The 25,975-nt window shown below is 39.0% G+C and overlaps 1 protein-coding gene across 1 annotated transcript; it reads left to right on the top strand.

Annotated features, from left to right (window-relative positions):
• The first annotated feature begins 8,321 nt into the window (after positions 1-8,321).
• Positions 8,322-25,542, top strand: TMEM263 (transmembrane protein 263). Its single transcript, XM_039230442.1, has 3 exons — positions 8,322-8,540; positions 18,964-19,030; positions 22,633-25,542. The coding sequence occupies exons 2-3, from the start codon at positions 18,970-18,972 to the stop codon at positions 22,917-22,919; spliced, it is 348 nt and encodes a 115-aa protein (XP_039086373.1). The 5' UTR covers positions 8,322-8,540; positions 18,964-18,969; the 3' UTR covers positions 22,920-25,542.
• The last annotated feature ends 433 nt before the right edge of the window (positions 25,543-25,975 follow it).

Here is a 25,975-nt window from a genome sequence, read left to right as displayed (position 1 = left end):
GTGTGTGTGTGTGTGTGTGTGTGTAAGTTCCACCTTGCCCATCTTCACCAATTGCCATTTAACTACCATTGAAAAAAACTTTTGCCAGGTAAACTCTGCTAACATTTTGGGTGCTTTGCTCCAAGGTGAAGTATTTTATTACTAGTTTACTTCAGAGGTCTAAAACATCCATACTGGATGTGGGTGGAAAATAGTAATCATTCCACTCTGCCAATTTATAAGTATGCAGCTCAAGCCCTTATAAAAGTAGGCACTTAATATTTACTAAACATAGTTTCCTCCCCCTCCCTATCCCAGAAGCTTTCTGCAGGCCATATCCATACCTATCTTTCCTGCATTCATTTAGTCCTCATTTTCTGACCATCATTTTGGCATTTATTTTTATTATTTTTTAATGTTTCATAAATGCTTAATATTCCTACTATGTCTTGCCCTAAGAGTGTACTACAGAGGGATAAGATTTATGTCACCTGTCCTCTAGTGCTAGACACATGATGGTATGTAAGAAATGCCCAATGTTTTGGTTAGATTCTGGCTACAAGAGACAAAGGCTACAGTTCCCCCAAGTAATTAGAGACTATCAAAAGAGAAACCAAAGCCAAACAGCCCATAGGAAGAGCAGGGCCTGCAGCAGAATAAGGCTTTGGATACTTAGCATTCTACCACTTTAGAGGGTAGAACCAGGGGTAGAAACCAGATTCAAACTGAGGTTATTTTTCATAGGCATATAGACCTGAGTTTCAATAATTCTAGTAGGAAGGCTGGTTTGAAGCCAATCTGGTAAGGGGTATAGAAAGATAATGAGAGTAGAAATGAGAGAGAATTCTTTAAAAAAAAAAAAAAGGGGAGCTAGAAATGAGAGTGAAAAAAGCAGTGAGTAGCTTCATCAATCATAGAGAGCCTACAATCTCATGGTTATAGACCCCCATGAGGTTGGGTTACACTCACTGGCCTTGCCTTCCATGAGAGGTCTATACAGTCATCTTCCCAATTCTATATCTTTTTTTTTTTTTTAACTCTAGCTTGAGTGGGTTTCTTTCTCATAACAAAATGATCCCTTTCCAGAAACCAATTTCCTACGATAAAATGGTTTCTCACTAAGATTACAATATAGCAATAATCTATGAAAGCACCCACATTATTTCAACCCTACCACAAATTTTAGTAACATTGGTTGTTTACTTTTCAATAATTGAAGTCACTCTTTTTTGGAACTATTGGGAAGAGAGAACATCATTTACATAAATTGCAGCCTGTGCTGTCTCTTCTAACCATAGAGGGGTTAGGGGAAAGACTGAAAAAAACGCAGACTATACTGGGCTTGAGAAAATTCTATGTCATAGACAAATCTTCAGTGGCTGAAAGCAGAAAAGATCAAACTTGGAAACTGATAGAAGAAATAAGAGAGAATCTATAAACAATATAGACTCTCTGTCCCAGGTCTAGGGAAGAAGACTTGGAGAGAATTGCAGAACTGGAAACAGAACTGGCAAATGTCAAGGAGGAACTTGAATTCATGGCTAAAAAATGGGAGTAAGTCAGATGGAGACTCTTTAAATTTCACTATAGCTGAGCAGGAAGAAGAGATGCTAGGGGAAATTTGATGATGTGGAGTCCCTAACTAGGAATACAGAAATTAAAGATGACTTTATGAAGGATATGAAAGTACAACTAGTTGACTCCAAAGACCTACCAGATATAAAATGCTTGACTCCCATATTTTTCTCCTTCAGGAAAAAGTTTCTTGATTTAGGGATTCTGCCAAAGAATTTTTGTCAAGAAACTTCAGGAAAACAAAGACAACAGTTGCTACTGATATTGGAGGAGTTGGTAGATAAATTAATCTGGCTCACTAAGACCCTTTAAACAGACAGCTCTATGGCAGTCTGATGAAGTTTCATACTCACTCAGGGAATTGTAAGTGAGGCCAAATTCTACAAGAGAAACTGGAAGGTTTCCAGGTACTGTGCAGTCAGCCTGGAGCACTTAAAGCAGAATGAAGACTCGGGCTTCTACTGTCACTGTAGAAATGGGAAATGAGAAAGCCCATCAAAAGGAGGCCTTCTGAGCTCTATTGGGTGAAGTCCAGGATGGGCCATTAGGATGAACTATGAAATTAACCTCAAATTAATCCATCTGTATCTCTGCTAGATCTTTACATCATATGATAAAGATTTTAAAAGTCTTAGCACATTTTATATCATTCTTAAACTAGATATCTACCCAAGAGAAATGAAACCATGTTTACACAAAAACTTACATTTTGTAATATCCCCAAACTGGAAACAATCTAAGTGCCTTTTAATTGGTGAATGGGTAAGCAAATATTCTCAACTTCACTCCTCTTCCTTAGGTCCAGAGGAGAGCAGCCACTTACGCTCCTAAAGGGTAGCACTTCATGGCATGCCCACTCCATGGGCATCCCTTTATTAATACAACATAAGTTCAAAGATGCTCAATTTGTGGGGTACTGGGTGGCTCAGTTGGCTAAGCGTCTGACTTCAACTCAGGTCATGATCTTGCAGCTTGTGAGTTCGAGCCCTGCTTTGGACTCTGTGCTGACACTCTGGAGCCTGCCTCAGATTCTGTGTCCTTCTCTCTCTCTGCCTTCCCCCTGCTTGTGCACGTGCTCTCTCTCTCTCTCTCTCTCAAAAATAAACATTTTTTTTAAAAAGATGCTTAATTTGCTTCTATGTTTTTTGCCTGCTTGCTCACAACACTTGACCAGTGTTGGCTACTTTCTGTTCTCAAATGCCTTTACCTCTACAGAACAGCATTAGGGACCTCATTTGTACAATAAATATGTTCCTGCAAAACTATAAATCAAAGTTTTTGAAATCCAATTATATTTTACCAAAGTTCTTAGTTTCAGAGATGTTTTATCTTAATTTGTGATTGATCATCCGTTGGCAATGACTTTCCAGTTTTCAATTATCCATATAAACCAAATAGTTCCTCATTTGTAATGGAAACTTTACAATGTACTATGAACTTACTCTACAAGAAAGTATAAGTTCTTTCATAATGTGGATTATGCACTAATGATTTATCATTTTTTTTAAGATTTAGAATTTAATTATCAGGTGACCTATTGTTATTGTCTTCGTATTCATGGTGCCCTGTGGCCCTACCTCAACTTTTTTTTTTTCCATTTCAGCATCTTTTGGAAATCAGGCTTATTGAGATATAATTTACACACAGTACAATTGCTCTTTTTGGTGTACTGTTCTATGAATTTCAAAAGATGCAGTGTGAAACCCACACCACACTCAAGATAAAGAACAGTTTCATCATCCCCAAAAGTCCCTTGGGTCCCTTTGTAGTCAACAATTCCCAACTCTTAAGCAACCACTTGCTAGGAAAATCTATTATAATTTTGGCTTTTATGGAATATCATATAAATGGATGCTTAGTATGTAGATTTTTGAATTTGCATCTTTCACTTAGGATAATATATTTTAGATTAATTTAAGTTGTCGTATCAGTAGTTTGTTCCTTTCACTGATAAGCAGATTCCATTCTGTGTGTATGTGTGTGTGTGTGTATATATATACACATATATATACACCACTATTTGCTTACCCATTTACCAATTAAAAGATGCTTAGTTTCCAGTCTTTGTCTATTATAAAATGTGGGTCCAGGTTTTTGTGGTAGCATGTTTTCATTTTTCTTGGGTGAATATCTAGGAATGGGATTGGTAGGTCATATGGTAATCTTATGTTTACCTTTATAAGAAACTGTCAAACTGTTTATTCAGGTGTCTCTCTACTATTCTGCAGTCCCACCAACAGTGTCTGGGAGTTATAATTGCTCCATATAATGAACAGTATTTGGAATTATTTTTATTTTGACCAACTAGTGATATTTCATTGTGGTTTTCATTTGCATTTCCCTAATGACTAATGATGTTGAATATCATTTCTTGTGCCATCCATATATGCCCTATGGTAATTGTTCAACTATGCCAATGTTTTAAACACTGGTTTACTTTTTGAGTTGTAGAAGTTCTTCATATATTCTGGATACACTTATCAGATATGTGTTTTGCAAATATTCTCTCTCAGTCTTTTCACCTTCTAAACACTTTCATCCAAAGAGCAATAGTTTTTATAAATTAATTTTTTAATGGATTGTGCTTTGGGTGTTGTAGCTAAGAATTTTTTTGCCTAACCCAGGATCACAAAGATTTTCTGTTTTCTTCTAAAAGTTCTGTAATTTTACATTTAGATTTATGATATATTTTGTTATTTTGTATATGGTACAAGATACAAGTTGATAGGTTGAAGTTCTCTTTTTCTGTTGCTAAATAATGTCCAATTATTTCAGCATTTTGTTCTTTTCACTATCTTTTGGTAAGGTTCCATTTGGCAGACACTCTATATACAATCTACAGAAAGGAAGGAAATCCTCTAGCTTTGGTGTGACAATCCTATGGTGGGAGATGGGAGGACAATTCCCACTGTCTTTGGCATGAAATGCATAAGTAGTGTGCTTTCTGCTCCATAGATAGTCCAGAAAGAACTGTCAATGCTCTCTAGCCAGAGATTACCAGGAACACACCAGTTGTTGAACAAGATGAGCTTATTACTCAACTCAGCAAGGGAAAGCACACACTATGGGGAACAGTGAGCCATTTCAGTAAGAGGGTATTAGAAAGGACTTACATTAAGGTTTGGGTTTGTGTGAGGTGATTTGGGGGATTTTGCTTTAAATTGGATGCTGTGAGGAAGCAGGGGTAAGCAACAGCCACTCACATTAGTTTGATATCTTCAGTTTGCATATTCCATTTGGTCGTGTGGATAAGGTTCATGTTTTTGTCTGTGTTCAGACATGGTTATGGAGTAGTCTTATTTTTGTCCTGATCCATCATGATTATGGGAGTAGCCTTTTCTTTTCTTTTCTTTTCAATGTTTTATTTATTTCTGAGAGAGAGAGAGAGAGAGAGAGAGAGAGAGAGAGGCAGAGTGAGCAGGGAAGGGTCAGAGAGAGAGGGGAATACAGAATCTGAAGTAGGCTCCAGGCTGAGTTATCAGCACAGAGCCTGACATGGGGCTCGAACCCACGAACCGTGAGATCATGACCTGAGCCAAAGTAGGACGCTTAACCGACTGAGCCACCTGGGTGCCCTGGGAGTAGTCTTTTCTGATGTTGATGTTTTCTGAAACTGTTCCATAGGATACATCAAGGAAGGCTTACCTATGCCAGCCCAGCTCCCAGCAACACCAAGACCTGGCTGATGGCACAAGGTCAGCCAATTAATATCAAAGACTGCTTTTCTTTCTCAGAATATAGTGGTTGAAAACTTAGGCTATAGAGTCAGAAGAAAAAAAAAAACCTCATATTTGATCTGCTCTTTATTGGCTGTGGGCCATTGGGTAAATTATCTAATTTCTTTATGACTCAGTTTCCTCATATGAATATGGGAATAATAACAGTGCTTGTCTCATTGGGCTGTTGGGAGAAATGAGATATGTGCTAAAAACTTATCAAACAAATCTTGGTTATTATTATATCAGAGAAAAGGTTAAGAAGGCTACTGGAACACAAAAAGGAAAACCAAGAATAGTCCAGGTAATTGTGCCAGAAAGTCAAAGAGCATTAAGAAAGTGAGAATAGAAAATCAAAATAATTTACATTGGATGACAATCTATATAAAGCTATAAACTGTCCAGCTCATTTCAAAGTGCCAGGATAATATAATACATTCATAAAAATGTTCATAAAAGCATTTGAAAACCATAAAAACATTAATAAAAACATGGAATATAGGAAAATATGTAGACCTTTATACCAAGTGATTTGTCATATTTAAATGAGTTCATAAACATTTGAGTGGTTGATAGCTCTACAATGAAAACTTATGTGCATATATGCTAGCAGATAGATTAATGTAATGGATAGAAACGTGGATTGGGATCCCTTTCAACTTCAATGTTTATAAATAATTTACTTCTTCCTTTCTTATTTCTGGTGTACAGCTTGTTTCTTTCTGGCCCTTACTTTTTGAACACCACATCTTGGTAAGCATGCAATGTCACATCTAATTTCTAGTTTTCTAATACTGCAGAAGGCTTTCTGTGTGTAACCAACTAGAGGAAAACTTAGCCATTTAAGGATTGGATAATTGATACAGGCTGCATTAAGAATTTGTTCCATTAAAAGAAAGTTATTGCCTGAAGGCTCTAAGGATTCATCATCTTAAGACATACAATCTTTCAAAATAACATCTATAAATAGTTTCATCTTAATAATCTGAGAATGGGATTTCATAGAATGGGAATCAAGACCTGAATGGATTCAGTCTATAAAATGAAGAAGGCCTGAATTTCTTGAGGCTCCTTCTGCTGTACCAAGGCACGCCAAATCAAGATAGCATCCTTCTATAGAAGCCATTCCATCAAGATCACATTTATTTTCATTTTAGATCTAGGGGTAGGTGGGCACTGAATGGTGCTATTCATTTCAAATATTCATTTGAAAACTGAGGAAGTAAGAAATGACTAGTGTCAGCCTTACAAAAAATACTATCTATACTGGCCATTGTATAAGGTTCTGGTCAAATCACAACCTCCCAAAGAGCTCCCCTACATCTTGGTTGGCTTATGGCTTTAATAACTGTAAAAATGTACAATCGCCTAGGAGCAGCCTTGGTTTTATTAATCATTTATACTTTAATAATGATTAAATTCTCTTGCAGAGAGAGAAGGAAGTCAAGGGGAAGACCAGTGTAATTGTGCAAATCCTAATTCTGCCTAGCGTTCACCCTTGAAAAGTCACGTGTTAATGATAGAGATTTCTGTGATGTTAAGAAAATAGATATCCGACTCTTCACATGTTGGGTAAACACCACAATCCACAGAGCTTGCTAATCGTCCAAAATCGTATTTTAAGGTGAAAATATTATTTAATTTCCCTTTTTAAGTTCCAGAAAAGTAAAATATCTTGACAGTCTCAGAACAATGGTCTAAGTGGATTTGATTCTCTGCTTTGATAAATCAACGAGTAGGCTGAAACCACAAACTATATGTAGTCTGGTACATTTACGACCTGGATCAAAGTCAGCTTCTTCCAGGATGCTTTCCTTGGTTCGAGAGTCCTTTTCCGAGCCTGGTCAACAGTTACTATTCAGTTGCATCACCCGGATTGCTTTGCATTCGGAGGGGGGGAAAAAAAGCCAACACAAACATTGTGTGAGGTTATTTGCTGGTTGCTTCACGTGTGTTGACTGGGCTGTGAGGGAGGATCTCACACTTGTATTGGAATTCACATTTCGTAAAGCCCTCTCTCGCCCCTCCCCCATCTGTTTTGAGTGTGGGGACCCTCTGCCCAGGTGAGCAGCCTTTCCGCCACTATCTCCTTTGGTCGCCACACCTGTGACGTGCATCTTACGACCCTCTACTCTGAAGCGCGGTGAGACGCCTCCCTCGCACGCCCTCCCAGCGCCACACGCTCCTCCACACCTTCCAGAACGACAGGCAGAGCTTCCACCGAGGCGGGGGTGCCAGGAGAGGAACCCCGCTAGTCAGGAGGAGGCGAAGGAGCAGCGCAAAGCCCAGTGTCTAGCTTCACTTCTTCCCACCAAACGCCCGCTCTCCTCAGCCAATTTCGCGCGCCCGGCCAGCCCTCAGCACTGCAGCAAGCCGGGCGACGGCCGCCAACCACAGCGGCTCTCACGGCCCGCAAGCTCAATTCCGGGGCAGGGAGCTTTCTAATAATAACAACAGTGATAAGCGAGCAACGCCGCTCTCGTCACCCCTGTCACCTGGACAGGCAGGGCGCGCCGAGAGCCCCACAGCCAAGGGCTGACAGGAGGCCCAGCTCGTCACTGTACTGAGGGGAAGAAGGTTGAGGCTCCTGGGCCAAGAAGGAGACAGAGAAATTAGCGACTTGTCCCACCGTCCCTAGTGCAAAGGTTCTGAATTCCGGCCGACCGTTACTCGCGGCGGAACGCAAGCTTCGCGAAGCTGCTGGGCAAGCGCTTGGGGCTTGAGGACCGCGGACGGCGCGTTCCCTGGGTTCCGCGCCCCTCACCCGATCTGATTGGACGGCGGAGGAAAGGGGGCGGGAGGCCCCAGGACAAGGCGCGCGCGCAGGCGGGCCAGGGGTTCTCGCGGAGGCACCAGGGGGGCCAAGGGGCGGGAGCAGAACGCGGGGGCGTCGCGCGTGCGCGCGTTCCGAGGCGGCTGGCTGGGGGCTGCTGGGAGGGCAGGGCAGTTCGAGAAACGGGTGGGTGTGTGCCGGGTGGGCGCGGGCGGGGCCTGGGGTGCGCGTGCGCGTCGGAGCCCGAGCCGCGGGAGGAGGCGGGAGCTGTAGAGGCGGCGGAGGGGGCGGGTCGCGTCCGGCGCCACGTCCGCAGCCAGAGGCCGCTACTGCTGCCGTCGCCAACGGAGTCTCCTGGCTCCAAAGCTTGAGGAGGCGCCTCCGGAGCCCGCAACTGCCCGGGGCTGTGCCAGCCGCTCAAGCAACAGCAGCCGTCCTCGGTGCTGCCCGCCTCCTTCGCCCAGCCCCGGCTCCAGACGCCGACCTCGACCCCGGAGGTGTGTAAGCCGGGCTGGGAGGGCGGGGGGCGCAGTCCCGGCTTCCTGTCCTCCTCTGTCGCCTTCTTCCGTTAGCTCTTCTGCACTTCACCGTCTCGGGCCTGGCTTCCCCGAGCCGAGCCTTTTGGGGGGGACTGAGCGGGAAAGGGGGAGGGGCGGGACGATGTTGGGGGCGGACGAAGGTTCGCTGGCAGGGTTATTCTTCTTTACGTGTCCCGGACTCCCCAGCGGTGGATTGTGACCGGGGACTTCTCTTGGAAGCCTCCGCTCCACTTCTTAGCTCCTCGGGTGTTAGGCTGGGAAAATGTGGGTGGGAGGGCGTCAACAGCTTGGGAGAGGAGAGGGATGCGACATGGGGGCTGTGTGCTGGGCTTCCCCGCCGCACCACCTCCTGACCTGTTGATAAACCACTCTCTTGGGTTCAGGCACACAAGCCTCGGTCCCCAGTGCTTTTCCTGGGTAGAAAGGCTCTACCCTCAAGCCTAACCTAAGGCTGAAATTGTGGAATGGGGAGAGGCACTGACGGCGCCAGGGGTGATGGGGGACCGCTGGAGCACCCGTTGGTGCCATCATTGCTTCCCAGGTCTAAATAAAAACCGTGCCTGCTATGCACACGCAGCTCCGAGACTGGCCCCCAAGCTCCCACTTCCAGTCGTATCCCCGCTTAAGCAGATCCCCTTTAATGTGTAAGAAGACAGAAATTCTGGAACCCTGTGGGAGTGGGGGGTGTAGAGGGTGTACAACGTGGAGCGGAGGGAGGAGGTGCTGAGCTTAGCCCTAGTCACGGCTTCTCCAGGGTCATTTTCTGCCTCCTGCCACGTCACTCCCTCTGCTAAAGGAAAAAAAAAAAAAAAAAAAAAAAGACTTGCTAGTGCCTAAAGAGATCAGTGGGGGGAGAAGGGCCCCTGGGAAAGGTTTACAAACACCTGAAGAGGAGAATTCTCATTTTATTACGTCCTTGTGAACCCTTGTGCTAATTCCAAATGAAAATACTTTATTTGCTACCCGTGATGACTTGCTATATGTGGTTGTTTAACCTTTAGGACCTCCATTGGTGTGGGTGCTCCTAAGAGCTGCTGGGAATATTGATATCACATCAACAGGTCTGTTTGCATGTATGTGGCTGTGCCTGCTTTTTTAGAGAAAAGGACGTAATCTTTAATAAACCTATATTCACTCTGTTTTGACTTTTCCCCCCACTTTCATTTCTTCAGTCTGTGTTCTGCAGATGTATCAGAAACCAAGTTTAATAAAAATGTGTCCCTGTGTGGAGAATATCGTTAGAAAAGTTTGTATGTGTGTGTGTTTAACTTCAGGAAAATCACCTGTCTTTGTTTCACTCATAGAGTATTTGCTGTTTTGCTACTTCCTGCAGCTATCTCACTGAATTACATCTAAACACCTTCAGAGTAGGGCCTTCACATTCTGGTTCTGGTTGAAAACCTCAGTGCCTAACAGTTTCTGACATGGTAGGGACGCAAATATATGTTGAACTAATGAGGTATAATTTGGTGACGATTACTAGGGTACTGGTTACCTGGCTTGATAGCATATTGTGATTCCGCTTTACTGTTTCATTTCAAGACGACACTTAAAAAATTGCCATCTTGATACTGTTGCCTGTTACTTGTCACTAAGGGGATCACTGAAAAGTTTTACTGACAGATTACTTTTCTTCCCTGCCAGAGTCAATGCATTTCTTGTAGCCTGTTTGCTGTTGATTTAATGGGCGGGGGCCATGTTTAAAAGCAGCCTGTTCAGGATAGTTGGTTAACTAGAGAAGCCTGATAAACACAGTAAGCTGGTGTTTTAATATACACTGCTTATTGGTGTGTGTTAAAGCTCTGTATAAATATATTTTGAAACTCCTTGTAGTTATTTGGCAAAGAGGCTAAAGCATGGGAGTGAGGATGTGGCAAAGTTCCTATATATAGAATGTGTAGAAGAATTTAGCTAATTCATTTACAGTCTTTTTCTTATAGGAAATTGGCACATACTATTTAATAACAAGTTTATGAAGTGGCTTTGGAGGTAAACTGTTGTGTACTGTATATTGTAATTAACCTTTATATCATGTATTAGTGCTGTGTAACTTCTTTGGCACAGAGAGGGGTGTTCAGCCATGGCAAATTTGTGTACTGTTTTCAGACTTTGTCTTCACTATTAATGAAAACTTTATAAAATGTTATAGATATCCACAAACAAGCCTGATTCATCTGTTTTCCTTTTAAAAAAAAGTTCCTACCGAATCATTTGTTTGCTTATTTCTATTATTGGAAGAAATTACCCTCTAGGGAATAGTGTTGTTATTAATCCTTGCTCAATATATTTGCCAGCTGCTTTATCTATGATACTGTTGTACTGGACAAGAATTGTTTCTCCTTGGTCGAAAACGCCTACATTAACTGCTGATGAATTGCAGTCTACAGCAAAGAAGTCTTTCACATTTTACAATTCCTTAAAAACCATACACATATAATCAGTTTTAGCTGGTAGTCTGAGTTTGTTCATATGGTAAAACTAATTTATGTCCATAGGATAAATTCAGTTATTTGTCCTGATCTAAAGGCTGTTTTCTGTTTTTATTGGTTTAGAAAAAGTATTTTTTACATAGAAACTCATGTGCATTATGAGTTCCTAGAGAGCAGATAGTTTTTTGGTTTTTGCATGAAGCTAAATTGATAAGTGCTGAAAAACTGGGTAAACTGGTTTAGAGAAGTCCTGTGTGTGCTGAATCACACCGAAATCTCAGTGCCTAACAGGATACCTGACACATAGTAGGAGCCCAAGTATACGTTGAACTAATGATAATGACTCACTGAGTTTAGGGCAGATGGTTTGCATATAATTTAATAATTTTGTTTAAGGCTAACATTTAAGTGGTCATTTGAAAAGAAAATGTTTATTTTAAACGAGAGAGAGGCAGAGAATCCCAATCAGGCTGCACACTGCCAGCACAGAGGTTGACGCAGGGTTTGATCTCGTGAACTGTGAAATCATGACCTGAGCCAAAACCAAGAGTTGGACTCTTAACAGACTGAGCGACCCAGGCACCCCAGATGGTCATTTTGACACTTTTCCTGCCAGTTGTTACTTGTCTCCATGTGTATATATTTTTTTAATTTTAATTTTTTATTTTAGAGAGAGGGAGTGGGGAAAGGGACAGAGGGGGAGAGAAAAAACCTGGGGCTCAATCCCATGATCCTGGGATCATGACTTGATTCAAAATCAAGAGTCTGCTGTTGAACAGACTGAGCCACCCAGGTGCCCCACCATGTGTATGCTTTTAAATTTTACAAGCAGTTTTTCACCTTTCCCAGTTTTAACAGATTAGGAGTGTGTTTGTCTTCACAATTCCCAATTTAAGAGAAACACATACCCTGTAATGATGATAATGAACAGCATGGTAATACAAAAAATATTTTTCTTTGGTGATAAAGTGGTAGTGTCTGTAAAGAGGTAATAACACTAAAAGTTTGCCACATATATGTGCATAGAGGTGGGGAATGATTTATGTGAGTAAAATGTACATGTGGCATTAAGATAGTTAAGGATTTTAGCAAAAATACTTTTATAAGGCATTTGGTGCCTTATGACAGAATTAGGAATTTAGAAAATGACAGTATTTCAAATACTTGCAGCTTTTACACAATTGTTATTACCCTAAGGGTTCTAGAGGAATTTTTAATACTGCACACTTGCTGTTACCAACAGTGATGTAAAAGAGGGACACCTGGGTGGCTCAGTCAGTTAAGCGCGTCTGACTTCAGCTCAGGTCATGATCTCACAGTTCGTGGGTTCAAGCCCTGCATGGGGCTCTCTACTGACAGCTCAGAGCCTGGAACCTTGTCTTCAGATTCTGTACCTCCCTCTCTCTCTGACCCTCCCCTGCTCACACTGTCCCTATCTCTCAAAAATAAATAAAAACGTTAAAAAAAAATTTTAAATGATGTACAGGAAACTCAAACGTTAAAAAATACGTATACAAAATAAAAATCAATCTCTGTAGCATTTTAGAGTTTTCAACACTGTCTAATACCAAGTTTCTCTGTTCTAGGTAGCCAGGCCTTTAGCCTGGCAAGACTCCAGATTTTCTATTTTATTGTTTATTGATAATCCTGTTGGCAACTATTACTAACAATATTAAACATAACTGGATATTTCTGTATAATAGTATTTAGATTCCTGCATTTCAAACTCTTCTGCCAAAAATACATCTAACTTAAGAGCAAAGTAAATTCATGGGGGAAGAGAGTGTGGTGGCCTGGGAAGAGAGAGCTGGTAAACCTGAGAGTACATTCTGACGAATTTCCAAGTAAGAATGAAATTTCTTAATGGGTTCCTGGGTGGCTCAGTTGGTTGAGCATCCGACTTCTGCTCAGGTTGTGATCTTAGCGTTCTGTGAGTTTGAGCCCCGTATGAGGTTCTCTGTTGTCAGTTTGAGCCTACCTTGGATCGTCTTTCTCCCTCTCTCTGCCCCTCGCCTCACTCATGCTTACACACTCTCTTTCCAAAATAAATAAACATTTAAAAAAAAGATTATTTCTCTCTCCCTCTGTCCCCTCCCCTGCTTATGCGCGCACTCTCTCTCAAAAAAAAAGTTTACATAAAAAAAGAAGGAAATTTCTTGAAAATCTAGTTATCTTAAAGAATTCCCAAGCACTTTTCAATTATCTTTTTAATTAGTGTACATTTAAACACAAAACAGTATTTTAAATTACTGTGTAGTAAAATGTATGCACCCTTCTATTGTGGTTCTTAAAGCCCCTGGCATACTACTGCCTACTATAAAATAAATATATTTGAAAAGCACAATTCTAGCTTAAAGTTTTTAAAGTTTATTCATTTATTTGAGAGAGACAGAGACAGCGCAAGTGGGGGAGAGGCAGAGGGAGACAGAGAGAATCCCAAGCAGGCTTCACACTGTCAGCGCAGAGCCTGACATGGGGCTCAAACCCATGAAGTCATGAGATACTGACCTGAGCCAAAAACCAGGAGCCAGATGCTTAACCGACTGAGCCACCTAGGCACCTTTTTTTTTTTTTTTTTAATGAAAATTTGTACCATATATTGGTAAGCATCTTTTCTTGTTATGTTTAAGATTAATGTGGATACAAATGATAATTTTATCTCACTTATTCCTCAAATGCTGTGTGTCAGCTTATAACAAAAACATGTACTAACAAAATGGTAAGAATGTAAATAAGATACTCAGATTGCAAGCCAGGGAGAATAGCAATAAGAGTGGAGGTCTTGTGGAGGTATGAAGTCGAGGGAAAATAGAACAACTGGGTGAGCCACATGAATCTACCTAACTAAGTTGGGATTTTAGCTGTAAGCTTTCCTGGAAGCCAAAGGGAAAAGGGAGATATCACATCTTTCTTTGTATCTTTTAAGTTGGAAAGTACATAGATCTCAGAGAGAAGAAAATGTTCTAAATATGTGGTGGAAACAAAAGTTTTTCTAAATACCTCTACAGAAATTTCTTATGTGTACCTCCATATCAGAGCTATCAAGTGATGTAGTAGGTAATTTCTTTACAGTGTGGTACAGTGTAGTAATAGCATGCATTAGACTCTTTGTCGGGGTTTCCTTACTGAGGACACAACTGAGAATTAAACTCAGTGTTGTCATTTTCTTCAAATCAGCATGTTTTGATTTGAGTATGTTGTTTTTAGATGGTCTCCTTGATTTGAGGATAAAAGTCCTAAAAAACTAGGATAAAAACTAGTTATATGAACTGCATAATCTTTGAAAATATCCTTTATGAATATCACTGACTTCCAAGACTTAAAAATATGTACAAAAGTCATGCATGTTGATGGTATAAAATTAAAATATAGATGTTAAATATATATCTTCATATATCTTTATGTGTATATATAAAGAAGCGGGGTGGTATTTCTCTCTCTTGTACGCACTCTGTGTGTGTCTCTGTGTGTGTGTGTGTGTGTGTTTTCTCTACCCCTTAGTAGCAATCTTTGTCAATATTTTAGTATACTTTCTTTCAGTCTTTTTATGTGTATTTTAAAAACTGGATCATATTATATATGCCTTTTAAATTATCTAAATGTAACATTAGCATTTCCCCCATGGTATTTGATATTTATGAACTGTTTTAATGTCTGCATTGTGTGTGTCTCTAGGAAGTTTATAAGTACATCTCTTGCCTTCCATGAGACTGTACTCGTTTGTACACTCAAATGTATTTTGTTTGTTTTTGCTGGCTTCTCTTTTACTCACCTCTTAAATATGAGCAGACCAATCAAGGTTGTTTGTCTACTTTTCTTTTATCATTTTTTCCCTTGGTTGTATCACCCATCGCTCACATTTCTAGCTGTCTCTCAAACCACTTTCAGGACCTCAACTCTAACTCAGACTTCATGCTGAGTTTCAGACCCCGTAAATCTAGTTGCCTGCTAAACATGTCCTGTGGATACCCTGTGGCCATCTTAAGTTCAGCTATTCAAAAGCAAGTCCTTTCATCATACCTGTAGTCAATAGTAATGTATTGTACGCTTATGTTTTAGAGGGTAGATTTCATGTTAAGTGTTCTTACCACAATAAAATAAGAATTTTTAAAGTCCGTCTTTTCTCAGAAGTGGTGTCTTGTCACCTGTCCCCTGTCTTCATCATCTTTGTCTACTTAGTTGCTCACACTAGAAATTTTACATCTTGTATTTTCCTTTTATCTCTTATTTATACTCACACTCTGTTCTACTTCATACAAAAAATTCAGGTATTTGTCTACCATGCATCAGACATTGAAGAAGGCTCGGGGATGGAGCAGTGAACAAAACCAAGCCTTGTTCTCATGGAGCTTACATTCTAATTGTGGGAGACACAAAGTAAACAGATCTCTATATATCCAGGAAGAGCAGTGAAGAAAATAGAGCAGGTTTAGGTGAAAATGATAGGGAGAGGAGTAGAAGGGTGCTAATCTATTTACTGTAACGTGGCCTGGGCCGATCTCTGAGAAAGGGACATTTGCATAAAGACCTGAGGGATGTTAGCAGGCAAGCCAGGTACATATCTTGGGGAAAAGCCTTTCTGGAGAGGATAAACAGGGAAACCTGGGTTGCTAGGCTGGTGAGTGAGAGGCAGAATGGTAGGAGATGCTGTCAGATTGTTAGATGTCAGGCCTCAACTCTGAATTCTATTCTGAGCAAAACAGGAAGCAGTTGTAGGAGTTTAAGCAGAGTATGGCAGGGCTAGACTGAAGGAAGAACTTTCTGGCAGCCCAAGTAAGAGATTATGATAGTTTAATTGAAAGTGGTAGCAGTAGAGGTGATGAGAAGTGGCTGTATTCTGGACTTATTTAGGCAATAGAATTTACTGATGAGTAGATGGAAATGTAAAAAACAGGAAATCAAGAGTGACTCCTAGGTTTTTGCCCAGACATTCACTTATACAGGAAAAACTGGCAGAGTTTAAAGTGTTACTGCATCTCACGGGACTACTAATGTAGCCACTTAATGTGTTTAATCTCTCTGACCCTTGTGTGTTCTTGCTTCATTTAGCTAATCTTGAAGCACAGATCTGACAACGTTACCCTGTCATGGCTCCTCTTTGCCTACCGATAGAGGATAAAGTCAGTTCATATTATATCGATGAATTTGCATATGTCTTTTATAAAGCTACTCTAATCTTTTAAAATCATAGTCTTTTAATTTACAAGATGTACGTGGGAAAATTAAGAAATTTTTAAGGGATTCTAAGCAAAAAAAATAGTCTTTTAGTTGGGATTTGTGGGATATATACAGAAAGGCAGTTTTGAAATGTATGCAATTACTATCACAACTGTTTTTTAAGTAAGCTTTATGCCCAATGTGGAGCTTGAACTTAAGACCCTGAGATCAAGAGTCACATGCTCTATAGACAGAGCTAGCCCGCTGCTCCCCATCACACCTATTTTTAAACTCTAGCTAACATAGGTAGGATGTATGTGTGTCTGTAATTTCCTCACATTTCTGAACAGGGTCTGGTAGCATCCACTGATTGGTCGATCAGCCAGGAGATCTGGATTTGTATGTGTATTGTATACAGATACTGGGAACACGGTGATGAACAAGTAAACAGTCTCTTGGAATTAACAGTTTAGTGGGGGAAGAAAGTGGCTCCACAATAGTTTTTCATCAGGAAGGGAGACACATATTCTGCCAGGAATTTCTGCATGTTTTGTTTTAAATTTGTTAAATAGCATTCTCATCCTAGAGTTAGGGCTAGTCTTTGATTTTTGCTTATAGTTCCTGAACAGCAAGGATCTGATGAAGTTATTTGTCCTTTGCCCACAGTTTATGATCAAGTTGGGATTGAAACTCAAGCTTTCTGAGCCCAGAACCTTCAACACTATGCTGTAAAATTTCTTATGCTCTTACCATGATGACAAATTAAAGATAAATATGAATGGAAGTCAATTTAACTTTTTGGTTTAAGGGAGTTTTAAAATTAAGGCAAGTAAGAATTCCTTCTGCCAGTCATGCAGTAGCTGATATTCTTTCCGTTTTTTTTTTTTTTGTCAGAGATTACATATACCTACTATTACTTTTTAAATGTTAAGTGTGTATGCATACACACTTTGCTATGCTAAGTCACTTATGGTGTGCTGAATTCACAAGCCAGACCAGCATAAGATTAAGTGCTGTTGACCTGAGTCGGGGTTTTCACTAGGTCAACCAAAAGGTATTTAAGCAAAAACATGACTTGTGCTGCTGGGCTCTGTGAGGTGCATTGAAGTCCCATCTGACATAGGATTTAGGTTTGACAGGCATTGCAGGTTGAATTGCATGAGGTTAAAATTGCCTTGGAAAAATCCCACGCCTTGCTGTCACTACCATCGTTATCATTTACCATCAACATGTTTTGCCTAGATTATTGAAATATAGAAGAAAATAAGGATGAATTTTTATCTGATTATCTGGAGCTTAATAGCAGTAGGAATCATAAAGGGAAACTTTCTTAACCTTCCTTTGACCACTTAAAATTAACCACTTTGTTCTGATACATGCTATAATGTGTATGAACTTTGAAAACTTTACGTTAAGTCTCCTATCAGGTCTTTCTGCCTCTGTTGTTCCTCTTGTTTTGCTTGTTCTCCCCACAGCAGCTAGAACTTTTTTTTAAAAGTATAAATCAGAACGCATCACCCCTCTGTTCAGTGCCTTTCACTGCCTTTCCATCTCAGAGCTAGAAAGCTAATCACCACAAGACCTGTAAGGGCTTACGCGATATATACCTCACTCTTCAACCTCCTCTCCTGCTGCCCTTTGCCGTGACCTTTGCTACACTTTTCTGGCTGTAAGCTCCCACCTCAGGACCTTTGCTCTTGCTGTTTTTTTATGCCTTGAGGCCTCTTCACCCAAGTATCTTATATCCTTACCTCCTAAACAATGTCACCACATTGAGGCCTTGACAGACTGTCCTATTTAAAATATCACATCCTCCATCCCTTCTTCACAGCATTTAACCCCATCTGACACAGACAGTATGTTCTTTGTTTATTGCCTTTCCCCACTAGATGATATGGAATGTTCATGATGGCAGAGATTTTTTTGGTCTGTATTGATCAATGCTATATCCTATGCACCTAAAACATTACCTGGCCTATAGTAAGTGGTCAATCATTATTTGTTAACCAATCAATATATTGAAGTACATTGTTAGTTTTCACAATATCTATTTATTCCAGCTTCACTGAGATACAGTTGACATTCAGCATGTGTTAGTTTAAGGTTTACAGTGTGGTGGTATAATACACATATGTGTGAAATGTTTCCTATAGTAAGGTTAGTTAACACATCTTTTACCTCACATAATTACCTTTTAGTTGTTATGGTGCAAATATTTTAAAATATTCTTTTAGCAACTTTCAAGTATACAATATAGTATAAACTGTAGTCATCCTTCTGTAACTGGAAGTTTGTACCTTTTGAGCAATAGCTATTTCCCCCCCTCCCCCTCCCTACCCCTCGCAACCACCAACCTCCTGTTTCTATGAGCTCAGCTTTTTTAGATTCCACGTATGAGATCATATAGTATTTGCCTTTCTCTCTCTGAATTATTTCACTTAGCATAATGCCCTCAGGTTTCAATACTCTGTAGGAGGAAGCACTTAAAAATGTTTGACTGCTAACTCCCAGCTTTCAGCTTTCTTTCAATTAATAAAGCAGTAGTAACAACGTAGGAAAGTTTTTACCATGCCTGTTACTCTTGATTGGTATTTGAGATAAGATGTTGGTTGTCCAGTAGTGTAATTAAAAGTAATTCTTTAACACCACAAAGTATCAGAAAAATAAGATGAAGTAGGCTTGTGGCAGTGTTTTGAAATGTTGTTTATCTGAAAAAAGTTAAGTCTTAATTGAGCATGTGATAAGAAGTAGTCTCACGTGTTGAGGTTACAATGAAACGTATATGTGTTTTTTAGGAGATCATGAATCAGGCAGATAAAAATCAAGAAATCCCATCATACCTTAGTGATGAACCACCAGAAGGTAAGTATGCATCTGACACACTAAGCGTGTGAATTAAACTGAATTAAAGTTTTGATTGCTTTTATTAAATTTATTCATTTTTTAAAAGTTTATTTTGAGAGAGAATGTGCTCAAGCACAATTGGGGGAGGGACAGAAAGGGAGGGAGGGAGAGAGAGAGAAAATATCCCAAGAAGGCTCTGCGCTCTTAGCATAGATCCCAGCACAGGGCTTTATCCCATGAACCACAAGATTATGACCTGAGCTGAGATCAAGAATCAGTCGTTCAACCAGCTGAGTCACCCAGGCGCCCCAGTTTTTTATCAAATTTAAAGTAGCAATCTGTTTACCTTGTCAGTAAATATGTTTCAAAAATAATTGAAGATAAACATTTTTAGCCTCTAAGAAGAAAACAACAGATATTGGTGAATGTGGGGACACAGTGCAACTGTTTTATTATATACTCTTTTATTAAGACCATTTCACAAGTTAGAGTATTCTTTCACTTGTAGAGAATGGGGTGGGGTGCAGAGAAAGGATGGACTATGTTTAGCTGATTCATGTCATGCATACAAAACCTCAATTCAGGAGGCACTTGAGATTTGTTGTTAAGCAATTATTTATAATTGGTAGCTCTCTCTTCCTATATGAATGCATGGGCTTAGGGTCTACATAATTTAAATCCTCTTTTAGTTTGAAAATTGAGACATCATGGATCATTTTCTTACACTTCAAAAATCCTTGGAAACACTAACTGCATACCTGAACGTCTTAAGCATTTTCTGTTTGTGGTTTTGGTGTAGAATATTACTAAACCAAATAGTGATTTCCTTGGGGAGCTGAATTTGTACAGGACAGGACAGTCATAATAGGTAAAACAGGGAATCAATTTGAAGAATAAGAGATCAAGTGGGCAGCAGAGCAGACCAGAGTAGCAGACAGACTCGATATCACTGGAAAGAGGGTAGAGCTGGAACTTGGGACTCTAGATATTGTATTTTCTTCCCAGTTCTGTTACCCACTGTCCACACTTTTCTTCCTCTATTTCTTATGTTGGTAGACAAAAATGAAATTGTTAGGAAAACACAATGTAAGCCTAAAAGAAGATGGAGGTAACTAGCTGATTAGTTTTGTTTGGTGGAGGAATAGCCTGGAAAATTATTAGCTCAGTTATTTTCCTTGACTTATTTTTTAGGTCTAGAACCCTAGAGTTCTGAAAAGAAAAGTTAGGGCTTAATGAGAGAGTTAATAAGGACTTTGTAGGGATAAAGTCAGAAAAGAGATAAGACCATTCAGGAGCATAATTGTCAAGGAAGAGAAAGTGCTTTAGTAATGTCTTTATATGGCAACCTGCTAAACTAAGGTAGTGTGCAGAGCAGGTAATTTATATGGTGGTAATTAAGAGCCACTGTAATTAAAGAGATCAACAGCATTAATATTATTTGCCTTGATTAAGAAAAATTGTCATTAAATGCATGTGCACCAAATTTGGCATAGCAGGATACTGATGAGGGTATATAGCATGCGGCACTTACCTGTTTTATACTCAAGTCAGGCTTTTTCCTTTTTCCTAGAGTTAGTTACAAAAGAGTTACCAATTACCTAACCCTTTTTATCATAATTTTTATAATGAATATCAAATGCTTTTCCATATCTCTTATTTCAGCTGTTTAAAAATTTATATTAACTATACTTATTACTCAAGTAGCTTCAATTAAAAATTTAATTTTTATAAATATAGCCATTGCTGTATAGTCATGAGCTATCTTGATGAGTCAGTGAGATTTTCATACTTGTGACATGTTGTAAAACCTCTAAACAATGGGAAGAAAATCTGTATCAAGGTAAATGAGTGCTGTATTAGAAGCACTTAATTTTCAGGATATTTTCTCCATCAAGTATTATCAGTTTCCCAATGTTATCTTCTGTAATAACCACAGTCTGGTAGGAGTTCGTAGCTTTGGTGGTCTTAGTTGGACCTATGTACCCAAGAATTTACTTTTTTGTGTGACTTGTACCTTTTGAGTGATTAAAGCCTGAACTGTTTAGTGACCAAGTATTTTTCCATTAAGTTTAGAAAAATATAAACACCATTATTTATGTGTTGTTGCTGCCTAAATCATTTGATTGCAAAGGAGAAAAGACCTATGTCCATTTGAGGCTGGCACAAGCAAATTTTTATGAAATTGATGCCTGAGTTTGAAGTTACATGCCAATTTGAATGACCCTATCAAAACAAACCAGAGAACAAACTTACGACTTAAAAAGTCTGAAGTTTTCATATTAATATTACCTTTTCTGGGAGTATTTACAGAGTTTTTACAGACTAGATGCTTAATTCACATACTTAATTCACAGCTATAGTTTCTCAACGGCACAGAAATTATTTAGGTCGATAACAATTAAAAGGTAAATAATTTTCCTATTTTTACATAGCATTACTTTTTAAATACATTATTAAAGAGCATATAGTGGGGTGCCTGGGTGGTTCAGTTGGTTAAGCATCCGACTTCAGCTCAGGTCATGATCTCGTGGTTCATGGGTTTGAGCCCCGCATTGGGCTCTGTGCTGACAGCTCAGAGCCTGGAGCCTGTTTCAGATTCTGTGTCTCCCTCTCTTTCTGCCCCACCCCTGCTCATGCTCTGTCTCTCTCTGTCTCAAAAATAAATAAACTATAAAAAAAAAAAAAAGCATATAGAACAGACACCCACATGTATTTAAATTAGTGGTTCTTAAATTTTTTGGTTTCAGAATGATTTTACACTTTTAAAAATTGAGGACTCCCAAAAGCTGGTGTCTTTGTTGATATTTGCCATATAACTAAAACTGACAAATTAATTCATTAAAAAACTCCAGTAGACCCATTACACAGTAACATGATTAACAGTTTTTGAAAAGCAGCTATTTTCCAAAACAGAAAAAAATTGTCAACAGGGTGACAATGTTTTTAACTTCTTGCAAATCTCTGTAATGTTAGGCTTGATAGAAGACAGCTAGATTCTCACAGCTGCTTCAGTGTTTAGTCTCTTATGTTACTGCACATCATTTAGATACTGGAAAATTCTGTAGACTTGTGAAAAAAAATAAAGAATGAAAGTGAAATGATAAATGATATGCTAGTACTATGAAAATAATTTTTATCCTGCAGAGCCCCTGAAATGGTCTTGTGAATACCCAGGGGTCCCAGATCATACTTTGAGAACCATTGCTTTAAATGAAGAAGGTTTTTTCAGTAATGACTGAATTCTATCATGAAATGAAGACTAAATATGTTTATCTTCTTTTTTCATGCTCCTTTTAGGATATAAAGATTTTTATTAACAGCAACAAAACTGTAAATTAAGGAAACATTTAAATTTTGATTCTGTCTTATGAAAGTTGTCTCTAAAGCATTCTTTCTCATAGATACTAAGGCTTAGCATTGGACCAAGATGTTTTAAAAAACATGTCCAACTATGGTCTTGAGGGAAGAGCTCTTTAGTGTCTTGATAAGATTTGTATTTATGTGGTTTACGTTATCAAAACAACTTCCTGATTGTTAGGAAGTCTTACAATAATTAATGATTTGTACTGTTCTTATAAAGACTTCTATTTGACTGTCTTCACGATATGTTCTCTCATTAGGTTCAATGAAAGATCACCCACAACAGCAACCAGGCATGTTGTCCCGTGTGACTGGGGGTATCTTCAGTGTTACAAAGGGAGCTGTTGGTGCCACCATTGGTGGTGTGGCTTGGATTGGTGGGAAGAGTCTGGAGGTGACCAAAACGGCTGTTACAACTGTGCCTTCCATGGGAATAGGGCTGGTGAAAGGGGGCGTGTCTGCTGTGGCTGGAGGTGTTTCAGCTGTTGGGTCTGCTGTTGTAAACAAAGTGCCCTTAACAGGAAAGAAGAAAGACAAATCTGACTAAACTATGGAGATACACTTGCTCTCCACAGCATTATGATGCCAGTGGCATTGAATTGCTAAATTATGGACCACAACCAAGTCACCTGTTTGGACGTTTATCTTCTAAACTGCTGTGTTGAAAGTATTGATGACTGGCTTTTGTCTAAAAAGAAGAGACCAATACTAGCACAGTTCTCATACTTAAATTCCAGCTTTTTATCTGGTAAAATGTTACACTTACTCAGTTGTAACTGAAGATATGGTATATTTGAATATTTACTATAAGTCTTTCAGTTTAACTAAAAAATGTGAAAGTTGAATTTAGTTGATGATCTTTACAGTTCCATATGTATAATGTGCCAGGTAACTCATTTGCCCCTTAAGAAGGGAACCTTGAACTACATAAACTGTACCTTTGATGTGCCTAATAGTTTTCAGATGTCTTAGTTTTTTTTATAACCATAGTTGATTAGGCCAAGAGGCATTCTTTTCTTATTTAAGCTGGTAAAAGCAGGAACTAGAGAAATGTAAGAGAAGAGAAAAATGGTTTTATGATACTGAGTGTTAACCATCTTTTGTTAGATATGCATTACATTAATTTAATCATTGATGCCTTATGAAAGAAAACATCTTTTATAATACCCTAAATATGTGCAGTTCTTAGAACTATATATGGATTCTTTTAAAAGTTGTTTGTGAAATTAGTTTTCCCTCTTAAGAATCTCAGGAGTAGTGAGGTTAAAGGCATTTCTTGCTCTCAGCAGATAAGATAGTGCTTGGTAACTTTTTGTTAACTGTCAGTGTCGTTAACAGCCAAACCATATGCTTCATCCTGGTTTCATGCTCCACATTTAATACACCTCACAGTGCCTAAGGAACATTTCTTTGCTGGTCATAAGCTACCTTGGAAGAGTTTCATATTAAGGAGGAACAAATAATTTTAAGTTCTTAAGAATCACCTGAAGCATCCAAGATACAAAAAGAACTCTTCGCACCAGTTTGTCTGTAGGATGGCTTAAAACATTAGTGCCCCCTGCGATAAAAACGCAGTATAAATGGTCACAGATATGTGGGGGCTTTTAAATTGAATGAATTGGGCTCCACTGATTAGTTTTGAATGTAAAATATATTTAAGTGCTTTCAATGGTTTATAGGGACTTTAAAATGTTATCTTGCAGTCTTTTGAAGAAGTTGTAGATTTTGTACCATTTCCATGTCAGCTTCAGGCAGGGAATTGAAGTTTTTGATGATGGATAAGTGTGTCATGTCTTCTTAACATGTCTCATCATGTTTCATTCATTCCCAAAGAATATGACTTAGCTGGAATTCATCTTTTTATTTCATATTCAGTTTCATAAAAAATTTAAAAGTGGCACATATACTTGGCATTCCTCTTAGCTAAGGGTTATAATCCAAGCCTGAAAAATCTTAGTTTTGTTTATACTTAAGTCTGGAAATTTGCCTCCATTTTGCAGACGTGTGTATGTGTGAGGAAGGAAAGGAGGTGATGCTCTGGAGTAAATAAGTCAGAATACATTCTTGAGAACTTAAAACAGATCACTCCAACACCTACACCTTAAATGTTTGTTTCTAAACCACTGAGAATTTTACATTAATAATGTGGAACAACAAATAGCTAAGAACATAACTTTTAAAAGCTTTTTATAAAGGCCAGTGGGATCTTCAGCAAACCTACAAAGGTTCTTGAACCTACCACTATATACAAAACTGAAAAGTTGTTGAGTTCATCAGAAATTAAATGGTCATTTGTTTTATGCACCATGATTTAAGGTATATTTATTGGTATATCTGGTCAGATGTGATAATCAGAAAAGGGATTTGTAAAAGAAACTCCAAAGTTAATAGGTGAACACTAAACAGTGATCTAAATAATGGTATTGGAGAATTTGTTTCCTGCTATTTGAAAGAAATTATTGCTTCATTGCTAGTTTATATTTCTAATTTATCTTCTATAGTCATAGGCTCTGCTGTGCTTTTGTACCTGAATTTCTAAATATAGACTTTAGTTTACTGTGTGCTTGCATATTTATTTTCAACTTTGTCTTTAAAATTGCTTGAGGAAAAATGGTTGTAATTTCTGCCACAGAAGAGCCACCTGGTACATTTTCTCTCATCAAGTTTGTTTTAAACCCTGAACTATAACTTGATTCACAAGAGGCTTTTGCAAGGATAGCAGAAAACTGTACAAATGAGCAGCTAGTTATAGAGGTTCTTGTTGAAATGAACTTGCCATTTGATGGTATGTACAGCTGTACACTTGAGTCTTTTCCAGTTTATTTTCGTAGACTTAGCAGTTTGACCTGTGAAGCAGTACTGGTTCACTTCAAGAAGCCAATGTTGACATAGACATCTGGAGGCACCTGTTATTCAGTTTCTTTTGAGTGGGTCTTTGGCACAATGAGGATAAATTTGTGTGACCCACTTGAATGACTGATCTAATGTTGACATCATGAATCCTGTACTTAGTGAAATGTCAGATGAAGGTAACTGGTGATTGAATAAAATGTTGTTTGTATTGAAGGCATGGGAAAGAGTACATAAATCTGTTAATAAAGCACTATGATCTGCAAAAGATAAAATGTTTCATAAAGATCTGAGGAAATAAAGGTAATTTAAAGGAAAAACAGGGCAGTCTTAAAATTCTTAGTTACATAGCAGTTCAGAAAGTACCGTAGCCCGTTTTTAAGATACTAATGCACAAACATGACAAACCATCCCTATTTTGATACCAACACAATGAAATACAAATATCTTTTAGACAACTGTGATGAAGATTAAAAAACGCAGATTTCTAGGTGTGACACCCCCCCACCCCAACTTTGAGTCTCTGCAGCGTGGGGCCTGGGATTGCAGTTGAACAGCCTCCACGATCCTTGTGCACTCTACAGCTTGGGACCTGATGGAGAGGTAGGGAACTCTGCACTCTGTCCAAGTAACTGTGGAGCCAATTTAGACCCCTCCCTGGACAGAAATGATTCAAAGAGTTGGGAAGGTATAAAATTGATTCCTGGGTATCTACTTATTGCCAGGTGCTGGCCATACGTTCTGAAATTTAAT

Source organism: Hyaena hyaena, unplaced genomic scaffold (assembly GCF_003009895.1).
Source record: "Hyaena hyaena isolate Hyena2069 unplaced genomic scaffold, ASM300989v1 scaffold_46, whole genome shotgun sequence".
Lineage (NCBI taxonomy): Eukaryota > Metazoa > Chordata > Mammalia > Carnivora > Hyaenidae > Hyaena > Hyaena hyaena.
Note: the sequence above shows the minus strand (reverse complement) of the source record. Positions and strands in the feature narration are given on the sequence as shown.